Here is a 20,323-nt window from a genome sequence, read left to right on the forward strand (position 1 = left end):
TTGTTAAAATAAAGGAGCTCAAAGATCACTTATATCGTTTTAGCACGAGCTTAAAGAATAAAAGTATTCAAATTTCCTACCAAAATATAAATGTGAGTTGTTATTGCGATTGAAAAATACACTTTACAAAGATTCCTTGAAACGGTATACCAGATTTCTGCAATTTTTATCTCCAGCCAACGAATCCTAGATTCCCCTCGGACTTCAGTTCGGAAACCAATATTTTGAACACGGGAAGTAATAGATTATTGATTTCCGTTTTCGAACGAAACGTAGACAACAATGAGTGTTTGGAAACATTAATGATACTGTTATTATTACGAGCTACCACTTCTAATATACAGATCGTACCATGGTATGAAAATAACTAAATAAGAAGATGATAAGATATTATATTCTAAGCTTTTTGTATTTAACTACACTGACTTTTTGGCACTTCAAACTGGAATACCATAATACGGCGAGTAGCGGTTTGCCGGTATCGTTGGCTGGATGGGTACCCACTCAGATAGATCTGCACGAAACCTTTCCATTGGTGAAAGGATTACGTTGTTTTTTTTTATATTTTTAATACTGAATGCATTTACTAAATTGTATTTTTTCAACTTCCAATATGCTGAGACTACACACACACACACAGTACAGAATTTGATCATTTCGAAATGTGATTTTGTTTTTTCATGTGACATGTCTTTATATTTTAGTTATCTCTGATATTTGAATCGAATAACTTTGTAAACATTTTACTTGGTAAGGCTTAGTGCAAGCCCGTCTGGGTAGGTAACACCCACTCATCAGATATTCTACCGCCAAATAGGCCGGCAACCCCCTCTAGATGTCCATGGGCGGTGGTAATCACTTTCCATCAGATGAGCCTCCTGCTCGTTTGCCCCCTATAACATAAAAAAAGGAGTAGTCAGTGTTCTTGTGTCCGTTCCGGTTCGAAGGGTGAGCGAGACAGTTTAACTACAGGCACGAGGGGCATAACATCTTAGTTGCCAAGGATGGTAGCGCGTAGTTGATATAGGGAATAGTTGATGTTTCTTGCGGCGTTTTTGTCTATGGGCGCTGGTGACCACTTACCATCAGGTCACCCATTTGCTCGTCCCATTAAAAAAAAAAAACAACTCTCTTATAAATTATAAGATATTAGTATTCGTATCACATTATATTATTAAAATCGTCTCTTTGCGCCGTAGTATTAAATGAACACAAAATATACCACGTAGATAGGGCCATGATAGCCCAGGGTTCCGTTCCGGAAGAAAAGTCAGCCTCCACTCTTTAGCCCAGCAGCTGGACACTTAAAAATTTTTACGTCACTTTTAGCTTATACCAGATTAGTCTCAAAAAAGTCCCTTCAGAGATAACTCAATATATCTCTCAAAACTTTTTCCGGTCACGGTGTGTCCGTAACTTAATACGGGCGTAAAATACACGGGCTAAGTAGAAAATTCTCAACTTTGTATTCCGTAAGTTAATTAAAAGCGTTATTTGTTTAACAGTACGCGACGCCAGTGTCATCTGTGCTGAGTTACGTGTTCGTATAATAATGATTAACAGCGCTTGCATCGCTCACCAATTATACTTGTATTTATAAGGGGCTGAGATGGTCCAGCTGTTCAGTGAGATTTGCGCTATATCTCCAGCTGTTTGAATTCAAACGTACGTTTAAATAGACGGTTTAGTGGTTTTTAATTAACAAGTGTTATAGTTGAAAACAGTTATAAGAAAATAAATATTATTCTACTTTTTTTACACAAATAATTTAATCATATGATGTAGGTGTGTTTATTATTTCACTTTAGATAATGTATATGAAAATTTATAATAATAAATAAATATAGGACAACGTCACATACATTACTCTGATCCCAGTGTAAGTAGCTAAAGCACTTGTGTTATGGGAAATCAGACGTAACGACGGTACCACAAACACCCAGACCCAAGACAACATAGAAAACGAATGAACTTTTTCTACATAAACTCTGCTGGGAATCGAACGAGGGAACTCGTAGTGGCATACCATTGAAAACCACGGAGACCACGAAGGTCGTTTATATGTTTTGTTTGTCCATATAGGGTCGAAGAAATTGACGGATTTTGATCAAATTTGACATAAAAGCCGATTAGACATTAGGCGTATTGGATCTGCTTTAAATAACTGGATTAAACTGCTTTTTGTTCGATATTGAAGTATTAAACTTACTTATCGATAGTCGGCTTATTTGAGGACCGAGATGGACCTGATGGTTCGATGCATCATAACCGATGATTGCGGGTTCAAACTCAGGCCGGCCACTAAAATGCGCTTAATTTGTGCGATTCATTCATCTCGTGGTGAAGGTATACATCTTGAGGGAATCTGCATGTGCCTAATTTCAGTGAAATTCTGCCACATGTGTATCCAACAACCGGCATTGGAGTGGCGTGGTGAAATCTTCAAATATTCTCCTCAAAGGGAGATGAGGCTTTACTCCAGCAGTGGGAAATTTTTGCACGATGTTATTTTACTTTGACTTTAAGTAGTTTATTATTATATTGCAATTGATAAAATGATACTTTTTTATATGGGTTAAACATGTTTGTATAAGTAACTGCATCGATTAGGAACAAAACGCCATTTTTATATTTTATAAAAAAGTTTTTAATGAAATTCGTTAATCTCATGACAGAGTTTTATGACGTTGCTACAAGCAAAAGCAAAATCAACATTTACAAATTTTAACATATATGTATGTATGTCTACTTAGGCTAAACGATGGAACAAATTTATAAAGATTTATCACTTAAAAACTCCAAAATATTTAGATAAAAATTGTAAACATAATACGAGACTGTTTTCGTGCTTTGCCAAATAAAAATGTAAAAATTTACTTCAAAGAACAATAATACTTTTGTACTTAAATGCAAACGCATTATATGTATACATATATTGTATTGTATATGGATTTGATTCGAAAACTTACTTTATGGCACTTTACTATGGGGTTCACAATTAAAATACAGGTTCGTCGACTTGCGACTTTATTTAAGTGCCACTTCTACACCGTCTTTGTAATTTCTGTTATCACTACTAGCCTATATTGATACTGTATTAGTGTATCGGTATTCTTTAACTGCCTCGTTGATCTCGCGGCTAGATATATCGCCTTAGATCCTGATGTCCTGGCTTCCAACTGGCTAGGTCACAAATGCTCGTGATATTATGATATTATTGTTACCATTATTTATACTGTATTGTACACCTGTAGAAAATTAGATCAGTAAATGCTGAGATCTAATTATTAGATAAAATTGTAGTACGAGGCTAATTAGCCATTTCTTCCAGAAACTCAATCGACTTAAAAAGAGGCTTTAGAATCGAAACCGAGTAGGAGGTGCAGTAATAGACCTATACATATATGATTACATTGCAATTTAAAATTCCTAATCAACCCCTTTTAAACTTTAACGCAGATGTTACTTATGTAAGGAAGTAACGGAATTACGTTGAATTATTTAAGGGCGAAGAATTACAAAAGGGTCCGTCTTAGCGCTTCGCTCCGGTGTTCTGAATACTGCATGCGAAGAAACTATTCTCTTGTTTTCTCTGTTATTAATAAATCTGTAATGGTTCGGTGGATTTTCTTTCGTGCTACAGGAGGGTTAAAATAGGTTCATGTAATTAAAATTTAAGGCTTGCGTAATGTTTATAGTGATTTTCATTATTTACAGTGTTGGAAGTTAATCCTGACAACTCACGTTATTGCCAACTTAAAAAAACACAAACGCCTTTTTTGAAATTTCTTTTTTTTTTTAATTTTATTTCAATAATAACTAGGTGTAAGATGTCGTTTTAATTAATTACGAAAATAATGAAATTATAAAAAATTCTACTGATGAGCCCACAAATGACGTAAAATATGTCATTTGTATAATTAACCAAGCAGTTTCTAAACTGTTGATCAAAGTCGGATTAACAAATTAATCGTATTGCGTCATTGGTTGTCATCGACCAATGACCTTTCAGATTAAATTCAAATTTAACTTTGATCGGCGGTTCAGAAACTGGAGGTTAGTCTTCCAACTGACTACTACTAACTGCCTGATTAAATTAATTCATCGAATAATTAATTAATTACATTGATTTGTATTCGTGAATTGAGACATACAAACGATTACACATACACGAATAAGAATACATGAATTATTATCATAACATTTTGAGACGTCTAAGTATTCTATATATGGACGTGACAGTGTAGAGATATAACAGAGAAGCCAATTTTTTAAAACCTTTTTAAACTCTTTGGGGATAATTGAAAATTTAGAAGCCTTACATTATTGACATCAGCAAGTCTTTCAGAACTGATTCGAATGAATGATGCGTGAACGTTTACCCTAGTCTAGAACAGAACAGAGCAAGACATATCACATACGGACAACCATATGCCAGATATAGTAAAATAAGATGTTTATTAAAAACATTCGCTAAAGCTATTACACACACAGACATTGCGGAACACCTGAAATATGTGGAAAGAGCTTTATAGATACAAAAATATAATTTGTAGAAAGAAAACACACTCGGCGGCGCCCTAGCCGCCGCATGATCGATAGTAGCGACTTTAATAAAACGATCTTTGAATATTATATCAACATTCATTATAGCCCTTAGTAGACGACATGCGCTGCCTTCTACCAACCTTATGTGGTGGGGATCTATTAGCTCACCATGATAGCAATGTTAATTTTAACTAGCGAGCATGAGACAAAAAAATATTTATAGGAATATTTTTTTATTATCTTCTGAGAAAATAATGAAGTACTTAACATTGCCACAACTTCTGGTACCGTATTAGTACGAGCTAATAATGTTTTTGCTTTATTTATTTAAATGCTTGTATAATAAATATTTGGTATATTTTTTATTCCAACGCTACTAACGCTACATCTATAGCTGTAAACCATGCGCATCCTTTGATCTCTCGCGACTGACTCGTGAAATGGTCTTCGTTTTTTGTTCGGTTTTAATTTGCTTGTCGTCGATGTTCCTCGATCTCTCGAAGAATTTACACTGACCGCGAATAGACGTGTTTTCATTTCGAATATTTCGAACATTTGTCGACGTCTTTGTGACACGTGTTTGTTTTCACGGAATTGTACGTTGATTGATATTCTTTGTGTAATTTACTAGTTTGTAACTAATGTTTTAGTATATTTGTACGTTGCTATATTTTATTTTATGTATTTTATGTTGATAAAATGTCGATATTAACATTGCTATGCCTTTACGTCTAGTTATCGATATTATCGACATTTTATTTCATTTGCGTCAGAATAATTTATTCAAGTAGGTTCCCAATCAGCATGCATGTTGAAGTCGTTGATTTTATGAAATAAATTAAATGGCAAAGCTACCATCGATTCGTATAGTTTAAAAGAGATTGTCAAAATTCGCCTCAGAACAGACGTGTGAATTTATTCCAATTACAAATTTGACGGACATTTCATCTTATATAAAATAAATTAAATCCGAAATCATACCTGAGACGCGGGATCCGTAAAGTAAGAAAAAAAACTAAAGCGCTCAAAGCTCTAAGTGGTACCAGAAATGTGAGATTTGGTTCTTTTATTATTCACGTTGATTAGTTTTGTCCAATTTCTCTTCTTATTTTTTTTCATTAGCATTAGCAGCCCGTAAATGTCCCACTGCTGGGATAAAGGCCTCCTCTCCCTTTGAGGAGAAGGTTTGGAGCATATTCCACCACGCTGCTCCAATGCGGGTTGGCGGAATACAAATAAGGCTGAATTTCGTTGAAATTAGATACATTAAGGTTTCCTCACGATTTTTCCTTCACCGCCAAGCACGAGATGAATTATAAACACAAATTAAGCACATGAAATTTCAGTGGTGCCTGCCTGGGTTTGAACCCGAAATCATCGGTTAAGATGCACGCGTTCTAGCCACTGGGCCATCTCGGCTCTTATAAAATCGAATTATTATATAATTTTTTGATCAATTGTTCAGATAGCGGTTCCATGGTGTCGCAGATCTAACAGATACATTGCTGCGTACAGCAATGGACTGCTGTTATCAACTTAGGTGCCAAGTAAAATGAATTTCTTATCAGCAACGAGCGATGTCATTAAAAATATAACGTGAAAATAGAAAATGATTTTGTCATGTCATTTTACTATATCATCAATGATATACCTATTTGTATTTTTAAGAACTCGAGTATTTTATGACTGTTGATTATTAGGCGAACTTTGTATGAACGCTGTGGACTATTTCATTTCATACACCGTTAATGTATATGGACGGTGGTCCCCACTTTTCATCAGATGGCCCACTTGCTCGTCCGCCTGATGTATAAAAAAGTGATCAACTCTACTTAAACGACGTGCCCAATATTAGCTCAATCGTTTAAAAGGTGATTTTACCTGAACAATTTAAACACACATCTCCACATATTCGATTATATCAGCAGCTGTTCCATCTCGCCTTTTATAGAGGTTGAAGTATTTCAGAAAAATTCCTTTGAAACTTTAAGTCAAAAGCTAATACACATTCAAATGAAAATATTATAACCTGAAGTTTCGCTGAAACTCGACGTATATCGTATCAAATGTAGTAGTTTCACTCGGTAAGTGAATACATTACCGCCTACACTAACTACACTAACGGCTAGTATAGTATTTAGCGGTGCAGGTTATGATCTCTCGGGAGCTCAAACGTTAAGTTAGTGTCGTGTAAATTGGGCTAATATGTAATCAGGTCTTTCCATAGATGTTTTGTCAAAGTTAATGTCAAACGCTGGACTAAAATAAGATTACCATTATTATACATCGTCTCAATTATGTGTTTATATTTATTGATTTATTCAAATTATTCAACAAAACTAACAATAGTTAGTAATGTTATATCTACAAAAAATAAGCAAAATAAAGTAATAAAATTACACATCTAACTATAGGACTGAAAAAATAGTTTAAATTGAGAATTAAAATCAAGTTAAATAATACTATTTCGAGTAGGTATAATTATCTACAATACTGTACTCGAGTCTCGTATATCTTAGAATCAAACAAACATAATCACGAGAAGGATTTAATTAATATACCGGAATTAAATAACAATATTGTTAGATTATTATTTTTGGATAGCGTAATTCAAGTTGCAAAAATTAAATCACTAGACAATTATTTTGTTGACGGTACACCCTTTATCTTTATCAGAAGCTATTAAAATGATTTCAAAAACATATAACTTAATAAGTAAAGTAGCAACTACTCTCCCATTGCTGGGCAAAAGATACAAAATCAACATACATTTACGGAAATTCAAAATTATAGTAATTTAATAGAATGAAGCGTATGTTGTAAAATGTGATATCTAAGGAACATTGTTTGTCTATGTAGAAGAAAGTATACGTAATACATAACAAATGGCATTTAATGCTGCTTTTTAAGAACGAATGAACAAATAGATATTATTTAATTCGTATTGGGATATGCCCACTTAGCCGATCTTGCGCGTTCCTACACAAAAACTGCTACCCTCTAATCTGCTCACATAATAATCGTTAAGTTTTATTAATTTTGAAACAGAATTCGCTTACAATATTATCTCGTGGAATATTACAAACGAAATGGATATATTAATTTTGTCCAAGCATTAAAAGTACCCTGTAAAACAATGTATGAATGAATTCGCCCTGCAAACGGCTGTGTCGCACATTCAACGGTCCGAGCAAATTAATTCCGTTGTTTATGATCGCTTGAAATTAAAGGAAAATATTACTTGGAATTCGCTCTTTTATATTTCTCGTGGAGAGAGTTTAGTGAAACTCTCCTGAGTTGTTAATTAAACTTCATTGTTTTTGTTTGGTCTTAATTAGTATGTATTTTAATGGAGAATCGGTACGATTTCATTTTTTTTGTTTAAAAATGCTATACCTTTTATTTGAAATTAGAATTTACTTAAAAGTAGATATATTTATGTGATAAGTATGCTAAGATATACTAAGAATGTCTTTGCCTAGAAAACGAGTAGCTTAATTGAAGATTCCTGGTTCGAAATCGCACTGAATATTTCTTCTCAAATGGTGTTTATAAATTAATCTGACTTAATTCATGCTGACAGACTAGCCAAAGTCTATAGACATTTGGAAACGTCCACTAAGTCGTGGTTTAGTATTTCAAAGAGTCCTTTATTATTTGAATTAAAATAAAATCTTATTTTATTGTATTGTTTTGATAGTGAAGCGACATAGTGATTAAGCAGCTTCCGTTAGCATTATATCGAATCTCGAGTTCTTATAATCACTCCAGAATGTTCGAATATAGTTTATGTTGCTACTAAATTAAACCAAGGTCTTAGTGAACCACATGATACGAAGGATTTATCTCGACCAAATCTAAACCAGATGCAAAGTTAGAGATCGCCGCGAAATGTTCTGAACTTCGCAGTTTAGGAACTGAATCGAGTATTATCAACTGCAAACTGTGCATCGTTACATAAAGTGTTGTCTTATATATTTGGTTTAATTTGAATATTACATAGAAGACGAGAATATCGCTCGTCAAGATCGTCTATTCGTATATCTTCTTTTAATTTAAATTTGCCTGAAATATTAGCGTTTAATAGAAAACGTGAAATTACAAACTGAATAAAATGCTATCTGAACGTCATTGATCACCAATCACAGTTGGGTATAACGCTTTACAAATTTGTCAATAGTGCAATACGTTATCATTTATTCGCGATTGTTTAAGGCAACGTTATGGTGAGAAACAAGTATGTAAACTTCGCATTAAAAAATACACTTTTTTAATGCAGTAAATGTATATGTAAATATAAGATTATCAAAATTAATTGATAACGCAATAAATTACGCTTCATTTAAAAACGGTCTTACGAGAACTTAAGTGAAGTTATTTTATAAGTTAAAATTAAACGTAAAGCTACTACCGGTTCTGAATGTTAATTCTAACGAGACAGCCCCTATAGCCTATTCAAATCGCAGAAGTTCTCAAATAAACAACTCTGATATTGAAAGGACATTATAATATTGGTTGGTATTTTGAATAATCTAAATATTTGTTATGGATTCGTAAAACATTGGAGGTGTATTTGAATGTTGACGAGTTTGTCATCGGAACTAACATAACTCTTAACTAAGTGGATTAGTAAATAACATAGGTAAATCGAAAAATTGTTTTCATATAGGTATTTTGACGACCTCCATGGTCGAGTGGATGCACACCGGTTTTCATGGGTGCGCCACTCCGAGGTCCCAGGTTCGATTCCCGACCAAGTCGATGTATTTATTATTTATTTATTTAAGCACGCTAACAATATATATATTTGACACACTTACATAATTTCAGAAGTAGACAATCATGTTCTTAATATATACATCAATAACTAGCGTACATGACTTTCACAAACAACTCGACACGGAACAATTATACATATATATTAAATTTATTGAATATAAAATTAGAAAAATTAAAACCTAATAGAAAATACCTAAATAGAAGTTTAACAAGCTAAAACTATTTAAGTAAAATGATTGAAAAGTTTTCTTTTAAAAGCATTCAGAGAATCACTAAATATGTCAATGCCAGGTATATTTTTATTAATGGTGTTGTAACTTATGCATAACCTTGCGATAGGTGCTTGACTTCCCATTTGTGTTCTTGTTTTAGGAATATGAAATAAATTACGAATTTTGTTTCTTGGATATTTACTAGGAACCGAAAAAGATATACGCTCGACTAAGTTAGTACATTTAACACTGTTATGTAGAATTTTATATAAGAAACACAATTCGAGGACTGTTCGTCTGTCCCTCAGAGATATCATCTTACACCATGTTAATCGCTGATTATATGGCTGCCTATGGGAGATTCCACTGGCTGAAAAAGCGAGACTTCTCGTGAAAGCACGCTGTATACTTTCAACTCGTTGAGAGTGGACATTAAAAGTGGGATTCCAAATAACACAAGCAAATTCCAGATGGCTGCGTACTAATGCATTATATAATATAATTTTTGTAGCTTGAGAGAAACCTTTAGTATTGCGCCTAATGAACCCGAGAGCACGAGCTGCTTTCGTAACTATTTTGGTGATATGAGATGTGAAAGTTAACTTTTTATCAATAATGACTCCTAAATCCCTTATTTCAGTAACCTCTTGTAATATTTTATTACAAATAGAGTACTTAGAAACAAGTGGTTTTTTCTTTCTAATATATTTTATGAAAAAGCATTTGTTAACATTAAGAGTCATATTATTTTCAGTACACCAGGTAGATATCCTGTTTAGATCTTCTTGAACCAGTAGAGCATCTCTGTTGTCATTAATAGTTCTATAAATTTTTAAATCGTCAGCAAATAATGAGCTTTTACAATGCAATATTTCATTAGTGATGTCATTTATGAACACAAGAAACAATAGTGGCCCGAGGTGTGATCCTTGTGGAACCCCAGATTTTGAGTAGTACGTATTTGATTCAAAACCATTGACAGCAACACATTGGGATCGCATGTCTAGATAAGATTTAAACCATTTTAATAAAGATCCCTCTATTCCATAGTGTTTTAGTTTGTTTAGCAATAAGACATGGTCGACTTTATCAAATGCACTGCTAAAATCAGTATAAATTGCATCGATTTCTTGTCCCATATCAATAGCACGTGACAGGTCTGAAATAAATACTGATAAATTGGTTTCGACAGAGAGACCTTTCCTGAAACCGTGCTGGGCACTTGTAAGAAAACGGCCAACATGGTTAGATATTATGGGATATACTAATTTTTCAAATAACTTCGAAAAACAAGAAAGAATTGATATGGGTCGATAGTTTTTTATATCCATCCGATCGCCTTTTTTGTAAACGGGAACAATTCGTGCTTTTTTCCATTCTTCAGGAAAAATACCCTCATTTATAGACTGGTTAAAAATTAACGTTAATGGAAAAACGATTGCCGAAGCACATCGCTTAATGAAAATAGGAGGAATGTCATCTGGGCCGGAACCTTTCTGTATATCTAAAGATTTTAATTGCTTCAAAACCGCATTTTCATGAAACCTTACTTTACCAATGTGTGGGATGTTTAGATTAAAATTTCTAATTGTATTATGGCTATTGTTTGTAAAAACTGAGGAAAAGTGGTTAGCAAATAAATTAGCAATTTCAACACCTGAATTAGCCGTAATGTTGTCTAAAGCCATTGACGCAGGTAAAGAAGATTCATCGCTTCTTTTGTTTTTAAGGAAATTCCAAAACGCTTTAGGATTCTTTGAGATATTGGCTTGAGTTTGGTTTTTAAAATTAACGTAGCATCTGTTTAAAAGTTTATTACAACGTCTGCGAAGTATCTTAAATTCTAAATTGTCTCTTGGATTTCCGTATTTATTAAATCGTTCACGAATTCTCTCCTTTTCAGCAATTAATATAATTAAATTTTGTTTAAACCATATGGGAAATCTAGTATCGCGTAGTTTACGCATAGGTACAAATTTTGTAATTGTGTTGAACAGAGAAGTATAGAAAATCTTGACCATGGCATTAACATCGTTACAAGTAGAAAATTCTTTAAACCAATCTATGTGTTTTAATTCGTTAACAATTGAAGTGTAATCAGCTTTATAATAGTTATATTTAGGACATCGTTTAGGTCTAAGACAAGAAACATGTGTATATCAAATTTTTATCAATAACTGAGGATGGTATGAATCAAGTTTGCTTGATGTTTGATGTAGATAAAAGTTTATTAGTTTTCTATGTTGTCTTGGGTCTGGGTGTATGTGGTACCGTCGTTACTTCTGATTTCCATAACACAAGTGCTTTAGCTACTTACATTGGGATCAGAGTAATGTATGTGATGTTGTCCAATATTTATTCTTATTTATTCTTATTCTTCTTTATTATAAATTATCGTACATATGTATATAAAGAGACACGGAGGGTACCGCGCTTGCAACTCCATGCTGGAGAAATACATACGAATCGATCTACATTACATGACATAATTAAAATTTGAAATGTATTCTTGTTAGACTAGGAAATGTTTACATAAATTATCTAATCTATAAACATATGTTGGAAGAAATGTTTTATTTATGTATCCGACTATCGGACGACTGGCATCGGCACGGATATTTATAGATATCCGATAGTCAGATAAATAGACTTTATTAATCGTTATATTACAGAAAAATTATATAAATATATTAGATGATGTTATTAATATTTAATTCATCGTCCCTACATGAATATATTCAAAGGGAAATTGTTGTAATCGATCGTGAATACTTTTCCTTCGAACGTTTATTGATATCATCTTTCAATACGTAATTTGTTTTCGTACATCATATTGCAAGATTAAACTCAACTCTGTTTGTTATCAATTGACGGTCGTGTTTGTTTATTTGTTCGGATCGCTTTGAGTTTAATATTGAAATGTAAATGTTTGTAAGTATTGCGTGTTATTAAATATGAATAACGATCAGATAAATTAAGATATATATATATATACATATATATGTATATAATTACGAACATGATTTACCATTTCTAACTTGACCTAATAAATTTAAATGCCATGTCAGAATAACGTTGATAAATAAATTATATTGAATAGGGCATATTTAGATGACTAGCGATTGTCCGCGACCCAGCTCGCTTTTGAGGGGTTGGTATAATCTCTCTTCATACAACTATTTCATCATGTTTGGTTTAGTGGTTAAGCTGTTAAATAGTAATAGGCAGAGAGATAGACAGAGTTACTTTCGCATTTATAATATCAGTGTAAATAATAAGCGCGGAGTTAGTATTCATTGATCATCATGCAGGATAAATAATTAATTTGTTCGTCTTCAATAAATTAAATTGGTAGTAAAGAGTAAACACTGAGTTTCTTATCGGTTCTTCTCGTTAGAATCTAAATTCCAACTTGCTTTAATTCTGAGTTTTATATTTAACTCCATACTGTAGGTACATATGTATATATGATTAAAGCCTCCTGTGCATTGTTTGGAGCATATTCCACTAAGCTGAATGCATTACGATGTTTTCCTACGCCGCCGATCACGAGATGAATTATAGAAAAAAAAAATAAGCTTACGAGAATGAGGGTATACAGAGAACACCTGTGGTTGTGCCCACGCTGTAATCTATTTAGATCAGTCTGCTTGTCCTTAAGATAAGCAGCCGTAGCGGAAATTCTAATAGAAAATTATTATCAACTCAACGTAAATATTTTCATCAAAATGAAAATTCAATACGAAGTGAATATTGATATTCATAATTTTAAAAATCATTTGTGATTCATCTTTAAGTTTTCTTGTGTTCCAGTTTCAAAAAGTAGAACGTGCGTTGAAAATCTTAATAGAATCTGCTCTTTTACTAATAAGTCAAGATTTTGATATAAAATTAAAATAGAAATTCATATCGTCCGTAAGTTTATCACCGTCGAGGCGTATAATTAATATTGCACCGCGGTGTATACAATGCGAGACCAATATTGCACATCCACTTGTAGGAATTGAAATCCAGCGCCAACCCAATAACATTTGCATCCGACATTACAAAGTTTTTTAATAAAAATTTCATTCGACACCCGCGATGGCGGACGTTTTAGACGATCGTCGTTTATTTCGTCTTTTTATTCTTCTGTCCTCTCGTATCGTGACTCGTGCTCGGTTACGTGTTTATTTTAATAAGTTTTTATTACGGGATAAAGAGGAGCGTTTTGCAGTTTAAACGTTGAGTGTTTTCTTCGTACGCATACATATGACGTGTGACTTCTTTTATTGAATTCTTCGTGCAAGTCGTATATTCTATCAGCAAACAGCAATATTCAACAGTAGTATTATTGGAGTCTGATTTAAAGGCTGACTGAACCGCTGACGAATAGGCACAAGGGACTTCTTCTCTCTTCAAGGGGCACAAGGATCTTGGATCCCATGAACGGTGGTGCATTGATGATATGAGGAGTAATTAATACTGAAGTGCAAATAGTTATTGGCAGCAGTGACTACCTACCATCTGGTAGCCCGTTCGACAGTTCGCCTACCTATATGACGAAAAAAATGTGCAACAAGCATTGTAGCAATGTTAAATGTTTGTAAGCGTTTTTATTTTAAATGTAATTTTAATCTCCGTCATTCACTTCATTTGTATACAAAAACAGAACTTTATATGAAAAGTACCGGATGGAAATTGAAAGGAACATAGGGTACTTAACATAGTGATAGGCCCCATTCAATACGTGGCTACTTGTATATGACACTAATAGTATTGAGTAAAAAAAGATAGAAAGAGCTACAGCTATTTTCCGTCACCACAAAATTTTACTTTCCAACGTCGTATTAAGAAACCTAAAACAATATGTTTTAACCTGCACCCGAGTCTCTCTAATTGAATTGGATCGAGAATTGTTGAGAAAATAACTCGTGGAGTCTACCTACCTAAAATAAATGGAAAAGTACTTAAAGGCGAAGGGCCCTCGAGGCAGTCCGATTCAGGTGAACTTACAAATTTTCCTCACAAAATAATAGATCGTAATGAACTACCCACGTAAATTAGGTCATTAAATATAATTTTAATGTGATTTTTTTATATGAATGCATATATCCAAGACAGTTGACTAGTATTCGTGTGGCTGCGTAGCTGTAATTCGGTTACAAAAACTTTATCTAAAATTGTCGAAAAAACTCTTTTCAAAATGCAATTTAAAAAAAAAAGTGAATAATTTAAAAATCAATTGTTTCTTCTTTCCTTGTCTAGTGTTCCAGTTTCAGAAAGTAGAACGTGTCTGGAAAATTTTAATAGAATTCGCTTTTTTTTATTAATAAGTCATGGAACTTAAATCGTACTAGCTGATCGGCTTTTAATAATGTTATGCTAACAAAATGTTCGAAATGTTTTGTTATGAAAATATATAAAATATTGTTTTCGCTTATCTCTTATGTATGTCAATATAGCGCTCGAACGATTACAAATTAATGAAAAGATCTCTTTTGGAGGAGGTAGATTTACATCTAGTATAATCTGTTAAAAATACTTGTTATTTTAAAGAGTCTAGCTTACAACTTACTGAAGTATATTATACATTTGATTGTGATGTACGTAAAAAAAAAACAGTATGTAAATGTCCTGTGTGTCATGTATTCCCTTCCCCTTTGTGGAGAAGGTTAGTAACTTAATCCTGCACGCTGCTCCAATGCTCACCTAGAAATGCATATGTGTATCCACTAACCTGCTACTAGCAATTCATTGAAATTAGATAAATTCAGGTTTTCTAACGAAGTTTTCCTTAAGCGTCGAACACGAGAAGAATTATAGACACAAATAAAGTACATGTCAATTTAATTGTGCTTAGGGTATGAAATCGCAATCGTCGGTTAATCACTGGACCATCAAGATTCTCTCATCAATTTTTTAATTAACATCATCCTGCCCTTATCCCAATTTTACTTGGGGTCGGCGCAGCATGTCTTCTTCTTCCATACTTCTCTGTTAGACGTCATCTCACAAGTAACATTCTTTCTAACCATATCGTCTTTCACACAATCCATCCATCGTTTCTTGGGTCGTCCCCTACATCTATATCCATCCACATCCATACTCAATTTCAATTTTTTAATTAACCTCATGCAATATAATGCCTAATTCTAATAATATTCTATCAACAAACATGTCGAACGATAAACTATCACTTTTAGTTTCAATGAGGATTGTCAGTGATCGTTCCGATTATATATAGAACATCTTAGTCATAAGTGCCTCTATCATTATCAGCTTATAATTGATAGAGGACCAATTATCGTCTAACCGCTGTACACTTCAATCGTGGAGGCCTTCTCTCCTGTCAAGAAGGTTTCGGATTTCATTGCGTCATGTTTCCCCAGTGCAGAGTTGGTTTGCATATTGCACCAATTACATGAATACTTAGTGGTGTTTCCTGGATTTGATCTTCAGTTCAGATCCACGTCACAAGTTGTGTATCTGAGTAATTAGGATTGGCGACGCGATGGTGATACAAGAAATGGTTAACAGCACCATTGTCTTGGGGCGGTGGTGACCATCAAATGGCTAATTTGATCGTTCCCCGATATTTAAAAAAGAAGAAAAAACCAATAGAAGATTTTGGCACGTAATGTTCGACAGTTGTTACTAGAAATAATATTACCAAGATATTAGAAGGTGTAATCTCTTCAATTATCATCCTGTCTTAAGATTTTCCTCATTTCAGCATGAGCTGAATATTACACACGACACATTTTAGAAGACAACACAATCTAGGATGAAGATTGCATTACCCTTTCGACTAACTAAATGTCTCGTGTTTTCCAATTTCCCCCGACAACGTCTCCGAGTTCGCCATCCAGTGCTCCAGCTTCGGACCAAAGACGTGTCTAGAAACTAGATTGGAACTTGTAAACCGGCTTGATATTACACGACGATGAGAACTTTTTTAATTCAAAATTATATTTTTCCGACGACTCGATTTCTCAGTGTCTACATTGTAATAATAATCATTAATATCTTTAATGCACCTGCAAATGTAAAAAAAATAAGAATCTTATTCAACAATATTTTTGGAATTACAATTTAAAAAAAAAAATGGTTGCAAATGCCAGTCTCTTAAAGAAACCAGTAGGAATTATTAATTATTCCTGACATCGCCAATGCGCCAACAAATTTATAACTAACATGTCATATCCTTTATCTTTTGTTTTATCTAACTCTGAACCGTGATATCTAATAAGCGTGTTTCTCTGATTCAAGTATTTTCTGAAATCACACAAAAACGTCCCGAGTTTGGTCCTATGTACGATTTGTCTATTTTGGCAAAGATTAAACATTTCTCCTTTCATATTTATACACTTTAAATTTAATTTCCAATATTTTTTCTCATTATTTGATCTTATGCCAAATTTACAATAAACTTTTCTTGTAAGTTTTAAACTCGAAAGAATTTGCAGCATAGGAGGTTGGCTTATATTCAATTTTCCTTACAACAATGAATTCTGCTAACAATCTAAGTTTGATTATAATTTAAAATATATTGAGATTTTTAATGGGAAGAATCGTACGATATTTCTGGAAGTAGTTATATATTTAATATTAAAATTCAAAATAACAATTGAAATTATAATAAATACTAATAATTGACCAGTAATCGATTATTGATTATAATCGATTACTGGTCAATCATTGAAAATTTGAGAAGGACCAATTAAATGAATTGCAAATCACAAACAAATTTTTTATCTTCTCTTATTTCCAAAAAAAAAAACAGTTGAAGAGCAAAGGAGAAAAATATACTGAGCTGTTTTGTTTGTACCTTTATAAATTATTTTAAATTTCCATAAACCGAAGGTTCTACAATACGTAAGTTAAACAACACTCAACTTTATCCTCGATTTTATTGAAACCATAACAATAGATCTGTACAAAGTACGCCCAATTTGTTCGTCACATTTACGTACGGACTTTTCCTTTTTTTTTTTATAAATATATTTTTTCCTATTGTTATACAACTGAAGTTTCCATATATATATTTTTTTTTTTATATTTGGTGTTGCTTTATTTTGTTTAAGCTTAGATTACTGGATAGTATACAGCGTGATTTTTTACTGGGCTTTGTAAAAATCTGACATCATAGAAAATAAAGATTATGATTGCGTCTAATCCTTACCTATCTACTAACTCGATTCGTTTCCTGTGATACTTTTGAATTATGCTGTGAGCTTATGTTTTTTTTTTAATTACTTATGATAAAATTGTTTGCATATAAAAATACCTAATTATCTTTGTCTGCTTTAAGATATATTTATACTATTGTAAAAATATAAATACTGTACTGTATACTATTGAAAAAAAATATTAGTATTGATAAATATACAGGATGTCAAATATTACGGTACACTGTATTTAATCACAATTATAAATATTTAGGTACTTACTGTTACTAAGTAGTGCTTAGAACAATTTGGTATCCAAGTTTGGAACTTAAGGGCGATGCGGTCAGAAGTTAGACGATGTTCCGCTGTATCGTCTCGTGGAGTTTCATTGTTGTTAAATTAATTGGTTACTAAATCTCGTATTTTAATATAACTATACCAGTTTTAGCTGTATTTCAAGCAGATTTATTTCGTGGTAGGGCTTTGTGCACGCCTTTCTGGGTAGGTACCACCAGGTATCGTATCGACTACTATACATGACATTGTTGTGTTCCTATTTGGATATTGAGTGGTGAGTGTAATTACGGATACAAGATACATAAGATCTTAATTGCCAAGTTTGGTATAGCGCCAATATCACTAACTATCAAGTAGCCAATTGCCATTTGCCAATCTGCCTACCTATATATGATAATATAAAAAACACAGATACGTGCATTTACAAACGCTGGAATGCACAAATATCAAATACGATCATGTGTTTAGATAAGACCGCACACTCCGTCGACAGACAAGACAGCCAAGTTAATTACATCCCTCAAACCCCTGAACGTGTGAGGGCGTAAAACTCTATTCAGTCATTCATCATAGCCTCCCTAATGACGTCACGTGGGATCTCCGAGCTTCTATTATTAGAGATTCTATCAATGCCTCAGATCATCTGGTTACATCGTATAGGTAAGAGGACGAAAGGTATTTTGAAATATAAAAAGATAAAATGAAATGAATTCATAAATTTGTCTGAATGGTCCAGTTGTTATAAAATGATTAACCGATGATACTGAGTTCAAATCCGGGCAAGTATCGCAGAATTTTCGTTTGCTTAAATTCGTGCTTAAGTTTGTGTTTATAATTCATCTCGTGCACGATGAAGGAAAACATCGTGAGGGAATGTGCACGTACAGAAGCAGCATGATAGTGTAAGCTCCAAGCCTTCTCCGCAAAGAGGAGGGGGGCCCATATCCCAACAGTGGGACATTGCATTTACGCTTCAAATAAATACTTATACCAAATACATTACCATGAATAAATAGGTATTATTGACTATATTAATTCCAACTCAAAAATCATTACGAAATATCTTTCTTTAAAAGGTAAACCCCTTACTGTTGTGTTAATAAAATATTATACATATATATATATAATGAGTATATGTATCTATAATAATTTCTCTATAATTATGTTACAATGTTTCTCTTTGTCGCCGAGATCGAGGTAACTAAATTTAAAACAAAAGTTTAGTTAGAAAAACTCGCTTCGTCGAATTGGCACCTTCAATTTAGCTTCACGTGTTTTATCAGGTCGATAGATTATTTCGGAATTGGATTTGAAAAAATTAGGCTTACTTTGAAGCTCGTTTATAGGTTCTCTTTATGATGTACACAATCGTTACCTATTTTGGCAGAAGTAAATCTTTCTATCCCTTTCAACGTCATACACAAGAAAGGGCCGATATATTTGTGAGTAGAGTTTTGTGACACTATGTTTTGTTATTGGAACATCTTTTATATTAATAGCGTATTGTAACTTAAGCCGATTTTTGTCGATGGGACGATTCCCATAATCTCTCTGCTCTGCTCTGCTCTGCTCCCAATGATTATTGGGAGCTATCGAGCTAACGAGCTGTTCATAAAAAATCGGATATGGTCTCATTTTGAAGAGCTCCAGCCGGAGATGTGCATACAAATAAAGATGATTCTTGATTGCAAGCTACTAAAATGTTACAATTTAACAATGAATTAATTTCAGAGAGCGCAAAATAATTACTGGCCGTTTAGAGCGCAGTGCTAAGGCTGTATAAAAAAAAATTAAAAACGTAAACAAAATTAAAGTAAATTGTTATCGAAAAACCGAACGAAAAACGATTCTAACTGAACTAATGTATATACTATGTATTTGTAATTAAAAAAAAAAAACATGTAAATAATGTTTCATAATTTTGGCGCAGAATGTAGACGAGTGACATGCAGTTTACAACAAAAAAATTGAATAAATGTGAAGTTTCTCGGGCGACCGACTAGTTATAATTATGTTGATAGAAAATTATATATATTATTATATAGATTTTTAAATAATTCTATAGTAACGATTTTAATTGTTTTTCTCTTTTGTTTCAGGATGTCATACACACGATCAGCACGCCACACGGCCAAGTACAGAGGATTGTCGTCTTCAAGAAGAATGGAGTGCAGGCGATGGTTGAATATCCTTTTCAATGAGTAATAAAATAATATATTTTTAACGAAACTTTGGTTGGATGGTTAAAGATAAGTATTAGGAAAATATATTTTCAATGAAGAATTACTTCTCTATAGTTCTTCGGAGGTATGAGTCATTTGACAGATATACAATCCT

At 33.1% G+C, this 20,323-nt stretch overlaps 1 protein-coding gene across 2 annotated transcripts in view; it reads left to right on the forward strand.

Annotated features, from left to right (window-relative positions):
- Positions 1-20,323, forward strand: part of LOC125074073 (heterogeneous nuclear ribonucleoprotein L) — a 408,322-nt gene that overhangs the window by 312,857 nt on the left and 75,142 nt on the right. For both annotated transcript variants that reach the window (XM_047685304.1, XM_047685305.1), the window contains exon 3: positions 20,086-20,171. In XM_047685304.1, coding sequence (XP_047541260.1) covers positions 20,086-20,171 — 86 coding nt within the window. The remainder of the gene's footprint in view (positions 1-20,085; positions 20,172-20,323) is intronic.

This window comes from Vanessa atalanta, chromosome 26 (assembly GCF_905147765.1).
Source record: "Vanessa atalanta chromosome 26, ilVanAtal1.2, whole genome shotgun sequence".
Lineage (NCBI taxonomy): Eukaryota > Metazoa > Arthropoda > Insecta > Lepidoptera > Nymphalidae > Vanessa > Vanessa atalanta.